We start from the raw sequence: 18968 nt of genomic DNA, 5'->3' as shown, positions 1-18968 counted from the left end.
TTCCTCAGGGCTGTATATGTGAATGAGTAGTATGTGATGGAAGACATCATCTTCTCCCCTCGGCTTTTTCCAAAACGTTAGGGGTCGCCACGGCAAATCAGTTGTGCTGTCCCTCTGATGCACTCATTCCTGATCCTATCCATCCTGGTCACTCCCAAAGAGAACCTCAGCATCTTCATCTCTGCTACCTCCAGCTCTGTCTCCTGTCTTTTCCTCAGTGACACTGTCTCTAGACCAAACAACATCGCTGGTCTCACCACAGTGAGCTCCATGGATAAGGGCAGATCACGAGAGGATTAAGCCTAATTTGAACGGTCTTGATGGGGTTGTCCCAATGTAGAAGTCAAATGAGGCATTGGGTTTCCTGGGGATAATTGGTGCTCAGGTAAGTATAAATAGGAACAAATGTTTCCCTAGGTTATTTTTATGTTTTAACAGGTTTTTAACTGCTGAACTCAGGACTTCTTGCTATTTAATAACTAATATTGGTCGAGTTAATGGAAATAAAACAGAGAAGTCAAGCATCAAACAAACGAGGATAAAATTCATTCAGCAGAGGTAGAGACACATAAACCAGAGGGGGGTGGGGGGTATTCCATGACATCAACAGAGTCCCCTCCAGTGTTATTTCCACAGTAACTGAGGCATCGGACCAGAGACTGGCATAGGGCACAGTGATGTGTGTGCAGTGCAGACCACCGCTGTATCCGCCGCAGCAGGTCACGGGGACCCGGAGCCTATCCCGGCGGCATAGGGCGTGAGGCGGGGGACACTCTGGGCACGACGCCAGTGCACCGCGGAGGCACACACAGACATACAACCATGCACACGCTCATTCCTACGGGCAATTTGGAACGGCCAATCAACCTGAAGCGCATGCTTTTGGAGGTGGGAGGAAGCCGGAGAACCCGGCGAGAACCCGGGGAGAACATTCGAACTCCGCACAGAGCGGGACTCGAACCCAGGTCCGCCGTGTTGTGAAGCGGCAGCACTAACCACTGCACCACGGTGCTGCCCTACAGTGCAGACACAGCATTAAAAACATGTCTTTTTTGCCAAGTATTCAAAAGTCCTCTGGACCATAACCATGCTACTGATTGATCTTTTCCTGAAATATGCCTCTGAAATGATAGGTCCCTTTGAAAAGTGACACCAACACTTTCCATGTCTGAGGATTTCAGTGGGAATTCATTGTTGGTACCATTCCGTATCGTCATTCTGAAACATCTGATTTCCTTACTCTCATTGACACATTTCTGGAGGTGAAACTGCAAATGGCACTTACCAATCCATTTCTGCAAGCAATTTAGGTCTTTCTGGAGTTTTTTATAAAGTCGTCCTTGGTTCAAATTTGGCAATATACCTTAGTATCATCAGCAAACAAGAAGACCCTTGAATCACTGTCGACATGATCTGGCACGTCATTGATGTACTGTATTTAATGAATAATGTCCCCAGGACACTCCTTTGCGGTATACCGCTGGTCACGACTGCTCTTAGAACATTTAAAGGGTTGAGTTAATGTAACATTGGCATAAAGTACTTCATTGCTGGTTTCCCCTGACAGGGACTTTAAAGGTAATCCTGTGAAGAATCCAGAACCAAGGTAGTGCTATAGTTTAATAGAAACTTGCTGCTAGGAGGAGAACATCCTATCATGTATCAGTGTCTACATATATATATTTATATGGTAACAGCAGTTATGTATTATGGTGTGATTATAGTGCTTTTTGGGTGTGGGCGTATATGTGTGTGTAAATTGAATGCAGCTATGAAGGTTTAACTCTCTAAATCCCTGTGACTAATTATACTAATTCTACAATTTCCTGTTAACATAATTTTGTGTTGCATTTAAGATCATTTATAAACCCATTCATTGTTCTCATCTCTCTCTGCTTGTATGAACCTCATGAACTAATGTCTTTGCTTATGTTGTTCTTTGTTGCTCCAGATGTACAGGTCTTGTACAGTATGTGTAAAACTTGTAAATTAATTGCGATCAACATAAAAAACAATTAAAAGTATTTATACACATTCTTTGCCAATATATTACACTGATACTTCTGCAAACATATAACATTTAGTCTCACTAAATAACTGAAGAGGCTGTTTCAAGACTGAATAGATTCCTGAAAAACTGGATCACTGTTTGCAATAGAGGATATGAATTTGTTATAAAATTGTGTTTTACCATGAATCAATTTAATAAAAGATTTCTTCATAGACTGTAATAACAGGATTAACCATTTTCATGGACCCACAAGATGATTAGTTTTACTCATCTGAATATATCTAAAAACCATATTAACTGCAACAGACCTCTCTTGACAACATGCAGCCTATTTGTGACTCAATATCTTATATTTGGAAAGAAACAGCAAATTAAAACAAATGCATTTGCCACTTTTATTTCACCGTTCTGAGGAAACACATGGCTCTACACAACTGAGAATTTTCATATGCAGACTGACAGATAAAGAAGGCGTGCGGCTGACATGTTCACGGTGGTGTTCGTGGTGGATTGACAGATCTGTCTTGGCTTTGCATCTAATCTGGACAGAGCTCATGAGCCTGGGCCCATTTCCTTATATTCACAAACATGGGGCGTGATGTGGCCGATTATTCACCCTTGGAAACATTCAAATCCTACACAGGTGCGTAAAAATCGATTTCTTACACAGGAATCTTGATTCCTTGGCTTTCTGCCAGAACAGATCCTCTCTTAAGTGTTGAGACAGTGGAATCAATCAATGACAAACAATAAAATACTGAAATGATCATAAAAATGAAAATGCAATTCACGCAGACATAACAAAAAAAAATAATCAGTGAAAGATAATTTATGATTCTCCTTGAAAATCGCTGATATGTACAGTACTGGGCTGCTGAAATCATGAGGTTGCTGCAGTGGGTGCAGCAATGCTCGTTGGCAAATGAGGTTGGCACTTCTACAGCAAGGTTAAAAAGTGTATGCTCTCTAACATATATAGCCTATAGCACTTTAAGTTTCTGGAGTGATGGCTTTTTTTTCATAAATAAAACATTGCTACAACAATTTTTCTCAGTAATCATAAAAATGCATCAAAGTGATAAGGCAGTGAAGCGACAGGTTTGCTTGTTGCACACAGGGATCTGGCACGCAGCCTGGACAGAGAATCGGTTATAAAATCATTAAACTGTTTTCAGTATAATCTTGCCATTAGTTAGACAATGCAACATTGCATCCTTCTCATGCAAAATGCATTTTCTTTGTTTTGCAGGTAACGGTTGGGAATAGTGGAGAGCTGCGGCGTTTAGGAGTAGGAACATCTCTAGTCTTCTGGGAGTCTTTGAGTAACATATGGAGTTCTGGATGTTGTATTTTTGGGTGGTTGAGCAGGAAACAGCCCTCAGTGTTACTCCTGGAACAGCAAAGGAAAGAACAATTAGCACCGCCCTGCATGTTTAATCTCACTTGAAGCCTCAGAGCCACGCTGTACCCTGTGAAAGACTAAAAACAAGCCAGATGAAAGGTTGGGGGCAGTTTCATCTCCGTAAATGGATGCACCGAAGGATTGCAGACTAACAAAAATGCACACACACACACACACACACACACACACACACACACACACACACACACACACACACACACACACACACACACACACACACACACACACACACACAACATAGATACACACAGTTTTCTTTGGCGACGCAAGCAGTACGTTAACAGACTGGAGTGACCACATACCATTCTCTATTTGTAAATGTGAGGTCGGAATTTTTTATTCACTCCGTCAAAATAAAAGCATGTCGCACACGACACTTTGATTTGCAACATCTGTGATTTTATAGCACATTTTATATAAATCTGTGATTTATATAAACACGGAGACTTTGACAACATTCTCCTCAAGAACAAGATGTACTGAATTATAAATTGGACATACTACAACCAAAAGAGTCACATGATGAATATTTGTAGCATATAATTTATTTTCGGCATTTTGGTTTTGAGAACTTGATATTAAAAATGTGAATTCTAATTGTTCTTAGTGGCATGAGTTGAAGGACTGCATTTACTGCAGAGTATTTCTCGACTGATTATTCAAGAAAGGGTTGATGTTTAAGGAGGGAGGGTGTTATTCTGTATGTGATTTGTTTTTATCGTGAAAGGGTTTGAATCTGGACTGGACTGTGCCTCATCGTGTGCTCAGCATGATAAAGTGTTGACTTTTAACGCTACTGAAAAGGCTAAAACCATCTGTGTGTATCTACAGTGGAAAAAAGACAAGAAAAAAACGTTTAGTACCATGTTAGTATTGCTGCTCAGAAACAGCCGTGTGTCTGAACAACATGTTAGACAGCACACACTACATGTACACACGACTGAGGAAAAGGCTGCAGAAACAAAGCCAAGCATTCCCATCTGGTGAGTCACACAAGTACACGCATGCATGCTTGCTCATTCCAAATTGTCTGCCTTGGATCGCCACAGTTAAAACCTAACGAAGTAAGAATCCTTGAGCCGCAAAGGTGAACTGTAGCGTTCTGGGTTCTAGGTACAGGATGTTCTGGGAGAAAAGGAGGCCAGGTTGTAATCACTGAACCACCGGGGTGCCGTGGAACAAGACGAATCGATCACGCAGCTCCACATGGGGAGTAATCCTCACACCGCTAATGGCAGACAAGCTGAATCACAAATAGCTGCATTGGTGAAAGTGTGTAGAAATACTGACGGACCTATGTTGTAACTTTCTTTTCTTTTTTTTTTAAAGAGGAGTGCAACTGAAAGTAGCAGAATGCACTTAAGTATCCCAGAAACACAGTCTGAATAATTCAGGCCTTCTGCTCTTGTATGAGCACAACATAACTGTTAAAATTACTACCTCCACTCGGGAACTTTTCTTTTCACCTGTGTCCACATGTTGCCTGGATTGTTAGCAGAACTACAAAATGTATTCCTGTTTATGTATTATCCTGTAATGTATTAAACATTTTAACCCAGTTGGATAACCTCAAGGTAAAGAGTATATAGACTTCACTCACAGAACTTTCACTTAAATAGTACATACTGTCAGAAATATTACATCTACACTTGAAAAGATAGTTCCGTGTTGGAGTGATGCTTGTTATTTATTACAATATCAATAAATGTTCTGCTACATTTAACTAAATTCATTTTTCTTTTCCTTAATAGTTTTCCATAAAATAAAAGTGAGATTTCTCTGAATCCAGGCCGTGTGTTCAACTGGTCTTTAATCGAGCTTGTCGCTGCCTGTGTGTTTTGTGAGTCTCCACGATGGAGACTAAACAATGTGGAAAACCTTGTCACTAATTTCTGCCCTGCATGCAGGTACAACTATGTCAACATAACTTGTTTTCCGCCACATTCCCATGTTCCATGTTTTCAACACCCAATTGCTCTCTGCAGTAAAAAGGGATTATGTTTCTTTCCAGTAGGGGGGAGTGTTGTCGTCATATTACAAGAGATTGCGTGAGATTGCCAGGGGCATTACTGTTAAGGTTTTTAAGCCTTGTCATTATGAGCTGAGACTATAATATCCGGTTTTGTGTGCACGCAAGCACCAGCTGACCTCTTCCATGCACGGAGAGCTGGAATGACAACAGTGTAACGCATTAGCTCTAAGTGCTACAGAAGCAAGGCTGTCTGTAGCATTGAGAAGAAATGCTGATGGAAAAGCAGCATGCCCAAGAACAGAACCCAGTCTGACCACACGGAAACCAGAGCAGGCCAGACTGAACGGACAGAGCCAGGACCAGGACTGGGACCTCATTGTCTTACCTGGGTCAGTCCTCCCCATCCTCTGGTGTGATCTCTGTCTCTTTATGTACCACTACTTTGGTCACTGACATGTCTGGATGCTGCTCTTTAGCCTCCTTTATGGCTTGAGCCAGAGCCTACATACAGGGGTGCAGTCCCAGGGGGGGATCACCAGGGGGAGACAGAAAATGGGGGAAAGCAGGGAGGGATGTTGGATTGTGAGTCAATAAGCCAAGGGAAGCCACTTTTCGTAACATATATCATAACATCAGTATTTGTTACATTTGCATCACTTGTTAATAAAGTTTTGCCACTTTGAATTATGTTACCATCTGGAGGGGCGACTGAGGTCACTAGCATTTCATGTTTTTCCATAAGTGTTTGTTCAAAAATCTATTATGGCTTTAACAGGTGAAGACAAATTAGGAGGCAAGTGAAGCATAAATAAGAATCATCTGTAAACAGAAACACTCTGACAGACCTCATCGTGATCGATGTCTGCATCTCCTGTGATGACGATCCTCTTCTCGATTCTCGTCTCTGATACTCCTCCTTTCACCATCTGACCAACAGAAAACAAAGACTACAATCATAACCAACGCAACACACACACACAGCAGCAGATATCTTAAAGGTTCACACACAACCTATCAAACTATATTTAACGCTAAATAACCTCAAGGTCTCTTTTAACACATATCTACAGTATGTGTTAAAAGAGACTTTAACGCGGACGTGAATGGCATAAATGTCTAGTTGTTAGAACGGGAAGTACGACCCCTGACCTTTGTTATGTGTGTCGTTGTCGTGGTGCTGGTGGTTTCGGAGGTGATGGTCTGAGCGCTCAACAACACCCCAGGATCTAAGTCTCCGTTAGTGTCAGCCTGTTGAAGAGCAAAAATGACATCATAAAATATTACAAGGTAATTAATAAAGGCAGCTTCTTTGAACTGATTTTGTAAACACTTGTGGGCAAAAAGCTGAAAACATCTCACATTTTTTGCTTCAGAAAGATTGCTGTGAGTTACTTATTTTACGAATTTATTCTTTTTTTTTCAAGTGTTTTAGGTAACTGTTTGGTTTCATAAATGTTGATCTGTATCTATTGCATATATTAATGTTTCACTACTACTTATTAACATATTTAGACTTCATGGCAATGACAAATCTGCTGAGTTCAGGTTGTTTCTGTCACTCCAGTGTCCCACAACAAATCCACTAATGTTCTCTTAACTAAACGTTTTATTGACACGTACCCCTGCTGATTCGTAGGTGATGGTTTTCGTCTCTGTGTGGATCACAGGTGTCTCTTTGGTACCCGACTCGACAACATCAAATCTCTGATGGAGAAAAAGGAAAATAGGGCAGAGATTAGGGCTAGAGTTAGATTAGCTGTTTTTTTTCATTCTTGTAGGTGTTCCTGTCAGCTTGGATGTAAATCTTATTCCATTGCTTCAGACTGGACAACTACTTCCTCGATCATCTCTTCTGATGCCATACCAGCTCCTCTTTCTGCTGAGGTCTTTTTGTCAACATGCTTTCCTAGTTTCAGTTCTTTTTTCCCTCTCCAAGCTCCGTGTCATCTTCTGAGATGTCCGTCTGTACATAGTGGAACTTCTCTTTTTCTAAGGGCAAGAGTTTCAGTATTCCTGATGATGTACTTTCATCTGTCTCTTCATCCATCTCTTTAATACAACCTTTTAACTTTGCGGGAAACTCCCGGTTCTTGACATACTGCTCTTTGTGGGAGAACTGGACTCTTTGTCTCTGCATTTCTCTCTCTGTGTCTTTACTGTCTGACAGCTCCTCTTCTAAAGTCTGCAAATGTATTTTTATTGCTTCGCACCCGTGAGCGGACACGGTGTCGCTCTGAGCGAAGCATCTCACGATCGGTCAAGAACCGAAAGAAAACACTGATAAATGTAGGAAATACCACAGGAGTCCGTTGAAGGAAATTAAATTGCTACAACGCACTGGCAGCCAATAAGTTAATGTCAAACCACTACTTTCGTCTATTGACATCAAAACTTCACCCTCAATATCTAAAACCTCCCCTTCCTCATCTATTACTTCCTCCCCTTCCTTTGCTGTTGCTAAGGCCAGCTCTGCAGACTCTGAAAAGCAAAAACTGCTAGAGAGACTCCTGTTTTACTCTAGATTTGTTGCTGATGGATGTTTTCCTACCATCAGCTCCACAAATGCCACAAATTCACATTGCTGAAGATGGTGCAATGCCTGGAAGACCAGATTTTTCCATTTGATCTCTCAAACTCTCTGATATCCTCTTGTAGTGCAACTGTACAACTCACCGCTCCTGTAAGCTCTACAAATATTGTTTGCACTGTGATCTTAGTTGTTGTGTGTAGTGTCTCGGGCTCTAAAGTCTGCGATATGGGTATTTACCATTGGCCCTGTTGATTTGGCTGGAGTTGCCTTGGTTTCCGTGGCAACCACTGGTTTCTCTTCCGGTTCTGCTGATGTCTGTGAATGGAAATTAGACCATTAGACGATATTTGAGCTTCAGAATATCTAGTAAACACAGGGTAGCTTCACACCACACCTGATAATGAGAGTTATGTTGGTTATACATTTTAACATAGAGCAATCATAAAACTGGAACACATAAAAGACATTTAACATTTCAGTTACACCTCAAAAACTGCAGTGAAGTGGTTTTTTTTTTATTTGCAAGGACCAGAGTGGAGTGGTCACCTTTTCACAGGAGGAAAGCAATCCCAGCGTAGACTGATAGGACAGAAGGATGGATGGTGGGAAAGAAAAAGAGACAACAGAGGACAGTCAAAGGTCACAGTGACTAACAGATAAAGAGAAAAGGCAGAGACGGTGGAAAAACGAGGAAAAGAAAATATAATATGGATTGTATGGATTACCATTGTGTTGCACATTAAGAATCACTGAACCTAACGCCAAGTTGAACAAATTGTAAATCCTTGAATGAAAACCCGTTTTAGAATCCAGCAGCAGCAAATTTCCACTAATCTTCTTTTCTTCAGAACAGTGAAATCTCGTTTTAGGTAGAACCATACAACTGTTTTCCTGACTTGTTACAGAGGCAGACAGGGGATTTTGGAGGATGAGGTGTAGAAAGCTGCAGCGGTGGCACCAAACTAACACTGTAGTCACAGCTTTCAGGGAACTGATAACAACAGTGAAATAAGGGAATGGTACAGCTGCGCAAAAACCGTAGAAAACAAATAAGAGGCAGCCACAGCTCCCATTTCTTTCCTTATCAGCTATGAGAGTCAGCTGCTAAGGCAAGTGTGTTATAGCTGTCAACAAAAAGAAAAGTTCTGCCAAAAATCGAAGCGGCGGGCCCGGTTGCAACAGAAACTGGTGGTTTGGGAGGTGAGAAAATAAATACTGTGGAAATTAAGGAACTGTAAGCCATGCAGTGCACCCGGTTATACTACTGTCAATCTGGATTAGCTGCTGCTGTAAGGGAGGCAATGGGGTAGGTCGAGGTTGGTGATGGAGGTATGGAGGGGGGCAGCCAAAACGGAGTCGTTGTTTTTAGTATTCATACAGTACCACTGCTAAGGCTGCAGGTGAAGATTCAGAAACTGTGACCCCAGTCGGGGTGGCCACTGCCTGCTCCTCTTCAGAGGTCAACATTTCTGCTGGAGGCTGCGGAGCGTCGGACGGCTTCGTCTGTCTCTCTTCTGTTGTTGACATGCTGTTGAGCTCAGAAACGTTGGTTTTCACCTGCTCCGAAATCCACGACGCCATGGCCTTTTTAGGTGAGTCCATGCACTTAATTTGAGTCACGCCGTAAGTTTTTATCTCCACCTCTGGAATCTTGACTAGTGTGGTCGTGGATTCTATGACAACAGAAGCGTCTCCTTCAATCGCTAGATTTTCCTCAGAGGGTGATATTTCATTTTCGTCAGCTACAGCCTCTCCAGTGACTAGAAACTCTTCCGTTTCATCCACAGCAAACTCCGGTTTGCTTTCTTCTATATCCTCTGCCTCCTTCAAGATAATGAGCATTCCCTTTTTGTCACTGATAGCCCGGGACACTTCCTGTCTGACAGCTCCAGGGCTGACCTTCCCTATCGACCTCTCTGACACTTCCTCCTGAGAGTCAGGGGTTTTCTCGTCAGCGTCCGTCCTGAGGGTCCGATCCAGGAAGACGTCGTCATCCATAGTGGTCGATAGACTAATCCCATGTGGCCCCGAGGAGGTGGCCAAATCTGTTCCGGAGCTATCCACCACGTATTTCACCAGAAACCCTGCTGCCTGGGAAGACACTTGGCTTATTGGAAACGTATCATTCAGGTTAATCGGCAGACGGCATCACACAGCCAAGATGCTCAGAACAAGCTAAAGAGAACATTTAGAAAACACACAGATGAAGCTTCTCTGATACTTGGACAGAGCTTTACTGTTTGGAAGCATTTTTGAATCTACATATTGTAGTAACGCTAAACAGGAAGCGTATTGCTTGAATTTCTCTCAGCCTCATCTTTAATTGATTGTATTTTTTTTGGTCATGTTTTCCACTTTTCCACCACTGTATGCATCAAATTAACTTCCCTTTAATTTGATTAAATTAAAGGGAAGTTAAAATGAACAAAGGTTCATTTTAATTGAACATAACAGATATAGAAGACTACTTGAATTGTAGAAATATTAGAAAAAAAGGCAAATAAAGGAATTAAGGTGGACAAAATATACATGTACAGTAGCAAGAATCAATAGACCAAACATTGTGCTATTGTCCAAATATATCTGGAGCTCAGTGAAAACACCAAGGGCATAACAACAAAACCAAAAAATACATGGCTTACATCCACGTACAAAACAAAGTGGAAGACGATTACCTTAGTGGTCTTATGTTCGAGCTCTTTTGTCTCTTCTACTGGAGGTTGTTTGTCTTCAGTCTAAGGAACAAAAAAAAGAGAAAAGCCATTAAATAGACAGTAGTAAAGGTCATCCCAGTATAATCGTTTTAATGGACATCATCCTTTAGTTTTTCCACGGAAATCATTTTCTTTTCCTTTCAGTGAGTAAGACACATTTGAGGTCGATGATTACATGTTATTCATCAGAAATAAAGGAAACAAGACGTGCACACTCAACACATAATGTCACAGAGCACAGCAACCATATTTCAAATTTGCGAGCCACTGATTCTGACATAAGGACAAAAAGAAACAGACACTGTTGCTGACTAACCCTGAATGAAATTGAAATACATTTACCTTATTTATATATGTATAACATTCTTCTGGTTATTAAAATTCATGTGGAACACAGAGTTCACAGCACCGGAAAAAGTTTGAAGAAAAACCTCTGGCCCCAATAGAGAAAACTGAATACTGCAAACACATCTCTAGGCTCCATAACACAAACACTCTTTCAACCGATGTCTTGAAAAGTAAACATCTCCTTGGTGATGTCATGATTCACACACACGGCATCATTCAGGCAGCGGTGGACTGCAGCTTACATCCTGCAGCTCCAGCGGCTCTATCATTGGCGCCTCATCCGCTCTGGGGGAGTGCGCCGGGGAAAGGGAGAGCCGTTTCTCCCATTCAGTCAGGCCTGGAATGCCGCTGTCTGTCTCTAAGAAGGAGCGCTTCAGTTCGCTGATGTTTGTCTGGTGCTTGACCATCTCAGCTGGAGGTGACGTGTCCTACAGTTGCCGGTTAACCGGGACACAAGAAGATGAGGCAAAGAGGAATGTAGGGGGGAATGACGACCATGCTTTTTTTGTGTAACGGTAGCTTGCATATCCATGACTTACCAAGAAATGCACAAGACTGAGTGACACAAATGTCAATGCAGACTTCATCAAATGCATTAAATGCTTCATTACTTACATTCCTCTTTCAAGGAAATTGTGTAGGATGTGCAGGCTACACGCAACAGCTTGTACAAACAAAATTCCACAAACACACAACTGCTAACTATGGTACAGCAGCTAGATTTCATGCTAAGCTCCACTGATTTATTTTCACCGTTAGTTGAGCAAATACTCCCAAATCTCATTCCAAGTAGTGAACTTTGCACAAACTGAATTCATTCATCTTAATTTGTGACGCATTCTTTCAAAAAAAAAAATTGTTTTTTCGATGTTCTCAACGAGAAATTAGTTATAAAAAATTAAATTGTGAGGATACATTATCCAACATTTGCAGAGTTACTAGAAAGTTACATGTATTAGATTTCAGCAAGGATATTTCATACAAAAAGCACCCGCAAGCAAATTTCAGTCATGCATTGCTTTTTCACCAACCTCTAGCATCAGATTACTATGCTTGATAAAAACGTTTTCCCCTTTTACTCGTCTTATGAAACTATACTGTAAAGACAAAGAGGGGAGAGGAACTGTAGTTAAAGGTGATTTGCTGTTTTAAATTTAGTTCTCTTGTTTGGAGAAAACTGGAGATTTGTTTTCTACTTTATAGATGTAGATAACATGACGGTACAAGTCAACTACAGTATTTTCCGCACTATAAGGCGCACCTAGAGGCCAATTTTATCAAAAACCGATGGTGCGCCTTATAATTCAGTGCGCTTATATATGAAAAAGTTTTAAGGTGCGCCTTATAGTGCAGAAAATACTGTACTCAAACTGTCACACTAAGTCACGGGTGAGAAAAATGACTTCTGGGCGAAGAACAGGAAAACAAACATGAACACGACTCTATCATTACAGAACCAAATGACAGATGAGCAGAAATAGCACAGAAGCAAGGGCAGCAGCAGCAGTCTGTGAGGTGAAAGTAGGTGAAAGCGTCCTATCAGTCTGGAGTGTGATGTGAAAGAACGCCTGTCAATAGAAGTAGGCCCTGATAAGCCAGGGAGGCATGACACAAAATGACTGTTTGACTGGTTCAGGGCATGTGGTAGTGGTGGTGGTGTAATGCACCGAGCAGCGCCATGACGCAAGCCCAGTGTACCTGAGTCAGCATCTCAGAGTCCTCGTCTGCATCCGACTGACAGCAGCAGAGAGGGAGAGAGTGAGACCAGGAAGAAAGTTGTTTCATTAAAAAATACAAAGACATGAGGTGAAGAGAAACTGACTGACAAAGAACGACAAGCAGAAAAGAAAAGGGTGAAAATGGTAGTTGAATCAAAAAGTGCAAAGAGCTGTACAGGTTTGAGAAACATTGTTAACTTTTGACTGGATTTAAGAACCAATCATTTTAATAATGACATTAATTAACATGCATAAACATTAAAAAATGTAAAGTTATCACTGTTATAGCTGAATATTGCATTATGTGCAATCTATATGAGAATAACAGTGACACCAAGAGTTTACTATGGGGGGTGAGGTCTAAACAGAACTGAAATAAAAACAGTTGATAACCTTAAGGAAAGAAGGATCATTCAGAATCCCTTTCATGAAGCACAACCTTGCTTAAAATATTGTCCTAAAGCATGATTCCTGAGTTTAGATCAGGAAGACATTTTTGAAACATGCATCATATTTTAAATTTTCCATTTTCCACGTGTGTCAGGGAGTTTCATCTACAGTATATCGTCTCCCTGGATCCACAGAAATAAGAATGTGATGGGGAGAAGTACTCTCTGCTTCATTTATAGTTCATTTTCCCCCTGTTTGTTTTTTTCTGCGCTCAAAACCCAATCGTATTTTCAGGAAATTACAATTAGTGTTCAAATCAGGAAGGAGTCAGTTTCTTACAGTAAGTGCTTTTGTGAATGCTGTTAATAATTTAAATGAACATAATGATACTGTGAAAAGGTTTTTGTTTTAGACACAGGCAGACAAATACCCACTAAAGGACAGACTACATACTAAAGAATATATAAATTATGTTTTGATAAAGACAAAAATAACTACATGGGCACAATATGACCACCTAATACATGTGTCACATGCAGAACATCAACTGAACATATTCTGACAATTTTGTGTTTGCTTCAACTCTTATGTCATGCCTCATAATACATGTCTTTCCTTCATGTACAAACCTCTGTGGCGGTCACGTCTCCATCAAAGGCAAAGTCGGTTTGTTCGCTGTCAGTTTGCTGTTACAAACAGACCAAAACCATTCCAAGTGGCAAGCAAAAATAAAAGAGAAAAGTAGAATTGACCTTGTAAACACGTAAAAATGCATTTATCTTCAAAACACATTCCTCAAAACCACAAATGGAAGGAATGGAAATGTTTCTGTAAGCTACACACCTCTACTAATAAAGGCTAGGACAAGAACAACTAAAACAAAAGAAGCAAATGCAAAGTAAGCAAGCAAAACAGACTCAGAGGAAGATTAAACCTGTGGTCAGTCACTTTTCATGAGGAAATCGGCACTGGATTTGGACAGGGTGAAATCCCGATGTATATAATTATTTTGGTATTATACAGACCAGCAAAACAAGGAAATAATGTGTTTTGAAGATCTGCAGCAGTAACCTGACTTTCAGGCCCTCCCCCTCCTCTCCATGCATGTTGACACCAAAGGGTGATCTGGGTGCATTTACCCATCACAGTATCTCATCTGCATCAATGCATGCATTATTTGACAACATTCATTTGTAATTGAAAAGATTGTTGCATGAAGTTGGAAATATCATAAGAAATATTATAAAATTAGCGCTCTGCAGGAAGCTTCTTTTCAACCCTTCACAGCAGAGGCTGAATTTAAATTATTCATTCTGAATTGCGGTGCTTTGCTTGACTGCAATAGTAATGCAGAGAGATGGAGTGAACAGATAAATATGGAAGTGTGTCCATACAGCCGGTGTTGATCTTGTCAGTTTCAACACTGGAGCCATGGATAAGGATGATGATGCTGAGATGGGTTAGGCACAAAGTTTTCCTGAAATATGAGGTTTAGTTAAGAATGTGAAATTAGATGGCAATATGTTCAGATCTTCACTCTGTCTAATAAGCAGCTCATTAAGACCAGGTTTAAACTGCGAGACAAGAGTGACACTACTTTATGGTAAATGACTACATGCCAGAGTAAGTAAAGAAGTCGAAAAGTAGTGAAACATCAGTTTGATGTGAGTAACAAGCTCCAAATAGTGCTCAATATTTGTGTCTAACCCTCTCATTAAAGTGCAGTGAGTGTGATTGAATATAAAATGGTGACTTGCAGGTTAATCTCTCTTGTAGCTGTAAAGTTGATGAAGATGTAGCATACAAGATGAGAATGTGTGATCAGGCAGAGATGAGGTTCTGAAAGTAGGAAGACTGACAGACACTGGGACAGACAGTCTCCAGGCTGGCTCTGAACTGGTGGAGCAGCAGAGCGAGATACGACACAGGATATGGGGTTAACGGTTGTAATGAACCGTTACTCTAAGCCAGTGGCAGGGACTCGGACATACAGGCCTACACACACACGCGCGCGCACACACACCTCCTCTTCCTCTGAACTGTCATGGTCATGGTAGCCCTGGGCTATGGAGGCAGTCAGGGACGCCGCCTTAGGCTCCAGGTAGCAGAGGCACAGCGCCAGGGGGAAGGAAAGGGTGAGGGCATAGGGGACTGAGAAGGAAGTGGAGAGGAGGAAGAAGAAGATGAAGAGGAAGCAGGGGATGAGTGATGGTGACTTAATGGGCAGGAAGTTCTGCGCGCACTCAGGGAGGAAGTGCATCTCCGACAGGTCGGGGAAGCTGATGTAGCCATCGTCGTCCAGGAAGGAGGACAAGTCGGGTAGATGCAGGGAGAAGGAGAAGAGCGTGCCGCCACGGCTCCTGCTCTGTTCCAACCTCTGCTTGCGGGCTGAGAGCAGCAGCGCCTGCTCGTCCAGCAGTGCCGCTTTGCGCTCGGCTTGGGCTTGCCGGCGCCGCCGCCCAGCGCTGCTCTTGGTCGGACTGACCGATGAGGCCCGCTTATGCGCGTTCTCCCTGCGCCTACACCGCACTTTATTCGATGAAACAGGGGACGAGGGGAGAGAGAGCTCAGAGCAGAGGTCTGACGGGTACACAGAAGGGGAGGACTGATGGGAGGAAAGGTCAGCAAAGGAGATGGTGTGTGTACGAAGACAGATGCGAAAAGGGGAAACGGGTGCGAATCCGCATGAATGTAAATGCACGCACACGCGTGCGCACACACACAAACAAGTATAGTGTGGGGTCAAAGGAAAGACAAGAAAAGAAAAGCTAATTAGTAAAGCGCACAAAAGACGAGAAACTCTGGCCTACTGCAGAAGGATAAGCTCTCCTTTGTCACTGAGAAATGAATCAACAAAGGAAATGAAAATAAACCAACTAAAATAAACAGCTCTTTATGAAGGACCCAAAAGGACAGAAGCTGCAACACTTACTAAGAAAAAATCTCTTGGCAAAGTACACACATTACAACAAACAGTTAAAATCTCTATGAAGTTTGTTCATCCAGAGGATATTCATTTCTACATTGCCTCTTAAGACAGTAGTTTACCTTTGACTCGTGTCTGAGCGGCATAGAGGCAGCAGGCTCCGTCTTCTCTGAACCATCCATCTTAGTGTAGTCCTGCTCCGCCTTTTCTTCCTCTGCTTTCTTCTCTGGTGTTACGCTGGTGATAATGTCTCCCTTAGCAATGGTGTTGGCAGCTCCTTCGGCTGCGCTGTCCTTCATCAGAGTCTCGTGGTTCTCCATAATGGGCGCTGGAGGACAGGACAGACAAAGACGGATGGGACGGCCGGGAATCAGTGATGTTTTCCCGGACACAATTGGTCTATTTTTAACTCAAGTAAAAAATAATTTAAAAAAGGGCTTGCTTCTTTTTGGCAATTTTTGTAATGATCCTAATTGCGGCTTTTACATCACATCGCAAGTCTACCAGATATTTTAGCTTCACTGATTCTCAGGTGGAAAGCACATCTTGTTTCCTTTGAAAAGAAACTTTAAACTCAAATACATTCTGTGGAAAAAAAATGGATAAAAGAACATAAATCCTTTAAATGTGGCTGGGACTTATGGGTGGTCATTTAACAAACTCCATCTTCCAGTTCTTACCTCCATCCAAACTGCGAGACATGTTGTAGCGCTTGCTGGCGGACCGTTCGAACAGCGGAGCCGGTCTGATGATCTGGGAGCTGGCCCTGCGGGTCTGAGCCTGTGTTCTACCGCTGTAGCGGAACTTGGAGCCAAGGCTCAGGAACTTCTTCGGAGGAGCCTCAGGGGATACAAGCCTGTCGCAAAGACAACAACCACACTGGGATTAACACAGGATAAAGCACTGTACTGTGAAAAACTACTTAGACTTTAGATTAGGAACTCCAAAATCTATATTCTTGCTTGAAGCAGCACATATCAGCTCTGCAATTTTGGTCCAAATGACATCAACTATAAAGATTCTGAGTTCATATTTCCAAATAGAAACGTTCTTTTTTTTCAGTTTATGAAAGACTTGTGGGATCTTCAGAAGCCGTTCCCAAGGATTTTCTGTCCCTTACCTGAAGAAGGTGTGATGCTCCACACACACCTTCCAGAGCCTTTTGGCAGCACGATGATTTGGAAGCTTGAAACCAATTGTGCTTTCAAACTGCTCAAACTGCAAGAGGACAAAACACTGATCAGAACCACCTGACGACCTTATTTTTTATTTAATAATAAATGTAACCTACTCGTGGAAGACTCCAAATTGATTCATAGGATTTTATTAACTGTTTAAATGCATTTTGTAAAATATGTAAAAAGTAAATTACTGAAGATTACTTCATTGCATTGTATTATTTAATCACCTCTCAGTCATTTAATATTCTTCTATTTCAATTTATATATCTACACAGTTCAACACTTATAACTTGGTGTGTATCGCAGACATGTGTCTCAGATCATTTTACAGCTAATGGGTAGCCAGTGGTTCCAGTCCCTGTAAATACAAGTCATTTTAAATTGTTGTTCTCACCTCGCCAGGCCGGATTTTGATGTAGAAGTTGTTCCTCTTGTAAGAGATCTTGAGGATTTTGGGCCAAGCAAACCTGTTGATCCTCAATCTGTCTCTGTAGATGAGCAAGCCGCTTGCACAAACTCCCAACATGATCTCCACCCCCTCAGAGTCCTGGAGACAACACACACCGAGATATGGCACAACCATAAAACTAAGTTACATGAAACTCATCATGTCACTTTCCTTGAAAATCTCAAAGAAAAAAAATCACTGAATACCAAAAATACTCTTCTTTCTGTGCTATTTACAACTCTGCAGGATAAAGAGGGAGTTCAGGCGCCCGTGCACAGGACGTTAAAGTAGAATTAACAAGTCTGTGATAATAACAGGGTAAAGCAGGCAGGTGAAAAAGGAATCAGGCATATGGTACTCTCATGTACTTTATGCAGGCTGTGACGTTGACTGAGGACTGAGGGTGCAGCGACTGACAGAAAGCAACAATGAATTCTTGGGGAAATGATGGATGAAGCATAAAACGATGCTCTTGACTACACAAAGAAGGAGCTGAGCAGAGGTAAGCACTGACCCAAAGGAGAACAGTCAGTCTTAAGTAACCATGCACAAGTAGAAACCACACACGCTCACATTCACGCGCACATACAAACACACACACACCCACATGAGATGCAGCCTCTTACCTCTCCCTCAGCTGGAGCCAAGCATTCATAGAGACTCCCTACCAACTTTGCAATTAATGAGAGAGGAGAGAAGACATATTTTTTTGTGTGCATCAAAACTGCATCAAATACCCACGCTGAGCGCTGTTGTCTCAGTTTAAGTAAGGCGCTTCCTCATCTGTAAGTTCCTCCATGCTGATCTACTGTCACCTGTGAAGGCAATTTCCTTTCCATTGTTCACTTCTAGACTCACTCTGACTTTCAAATTGCTTCTAATACCCGGTATACCTGATAATGGGTCTCCTGCCCCTGTAGCCTAGCTCTCACTTAAACGTCATGTTTGGTACCACCTGACCATGGGATCTGAAACTCCTTTCCCTCCATCCTTCAACCCTTAACTCCCCTGAAGCAGTGTGACATAGTCAGTCAGTCATCAGTCAGCGGTGACATGTTAAAGTGAGGCATTAGTGTTGCAGCCATGATGTTTTTCAAGCAGCAGTGTTGTGGTGGAAAGCGTCACTCTTGACTGCGTGAGTGGAATGTGTTAATCTCATTTTGCATACAAATACAAAAAGCATTTTCCCATACTTGCAGTCGCATAATGCATTTGGAGAATACCAGACATTCTAGCATGCTAATTTACGGATCTAATTAAGCAATTTCACAGTGTTGGAAAGAGTTGGCATACAGTATATTATTAAG

The 18968-nt window shown here is 41.9% G+C and overlaps 1 protein-coding gene across 16 annotated transcripts in view; it reads right to left on the bottom strand.

The window, feature by feature from the left end:
* Window positions 1–2392: 2392 nt before the first annotated feature.
* Window positions 2393–18968, bottom strand: part of LOC137611739 (band 4.1-like protein 3) — a 42140-nt gene continuing 25564 nt past the window's right edge. For 5 of the 16 annotated variants that reach the window (XM_068339815.1, XM_068339801.1, XM_068339803.1 and 2 more), the window contains exons 9-26: window positions 18288–18332; window positions 17608–17760; window positions 17153–17250; window positions 16713–16888; window positions 16155–16360; window positions 13736–13792; window positions 12697–12732; window positions 12030–12095; window positions 11241–11426; window positions 10612–10671; window positions 9320–10027; window positions 8483–8515; window positions 8174–8251; window positions 7027–7110; window positions 6556–6654; window positions 6252–6332; window positions 5792–5907; window positions 2393–3401 (exon numbers count right to left, since the gene is read on the bottom strand). In XM_068339815.1, the coding sequence (XP_068195916.1) occupies window positions 5797–5907; window positions 6252–6332; window positions 6556–6654; window positions 7027–7110; window positions 8174–8251; window positions 8483–8515; window positions 9320–10027; window positions 10612–10671; window positions 11241–11426; window positions 12030–12095; window positions 12697–12732; window positions 13736–13792; window positions 16155–16360; window positions 16713–16888; window positions 17153–17250; window positions 17608–17760; window positions 18288–18332 (2277 nt within the window). In that variant the 3' untranslated portion in view covers window positions 2393–3401; window positions 5792–5796. Of the gene's footprint in view, window positions 3402–5791; window positions 5908–6251; window positions 6333–6555; window positions 6655–7026; window positions 7111–8173; window positions 8252–8482; window positions 8516–9319; window positions 10028–10611; window positions 10672–11240; window positions 11427–12029; window positions 12096–12696; window positions 12733–13735; window positions 13793–15129; window positions 15712–16154; window positions 16361–16712; window positions 16889–17152; window positions 17251–17607; window positions 17761–18287; window positions 18333–18968 lie in introns of all 16 variants that reach the window. The other 11 variants (XM_068339816.1, XM_068339809.1, XM_068339806.1 and 8 more) reach the window with 11 other exon arrangements.

This window comes from Antennarius striatus, chromosome 18 (assembly GCF_040054535.1).
Source record: "Antennarius striatus isolate MH-2024 chromosome 18, ASM4005453v1, whole genome shotgun sequence".
NCBI classification, from domain to species: Eukaryota; Metazoa; Chordata; class Actinopteri; order Lophiiformes; family Antennariidae; genus Antennarius; species Antennarius striatus.
Note: the sequence above shows the minus strand (reverse complement) of the source record. Positions and strands in the feature narration are given on the sequence as shown.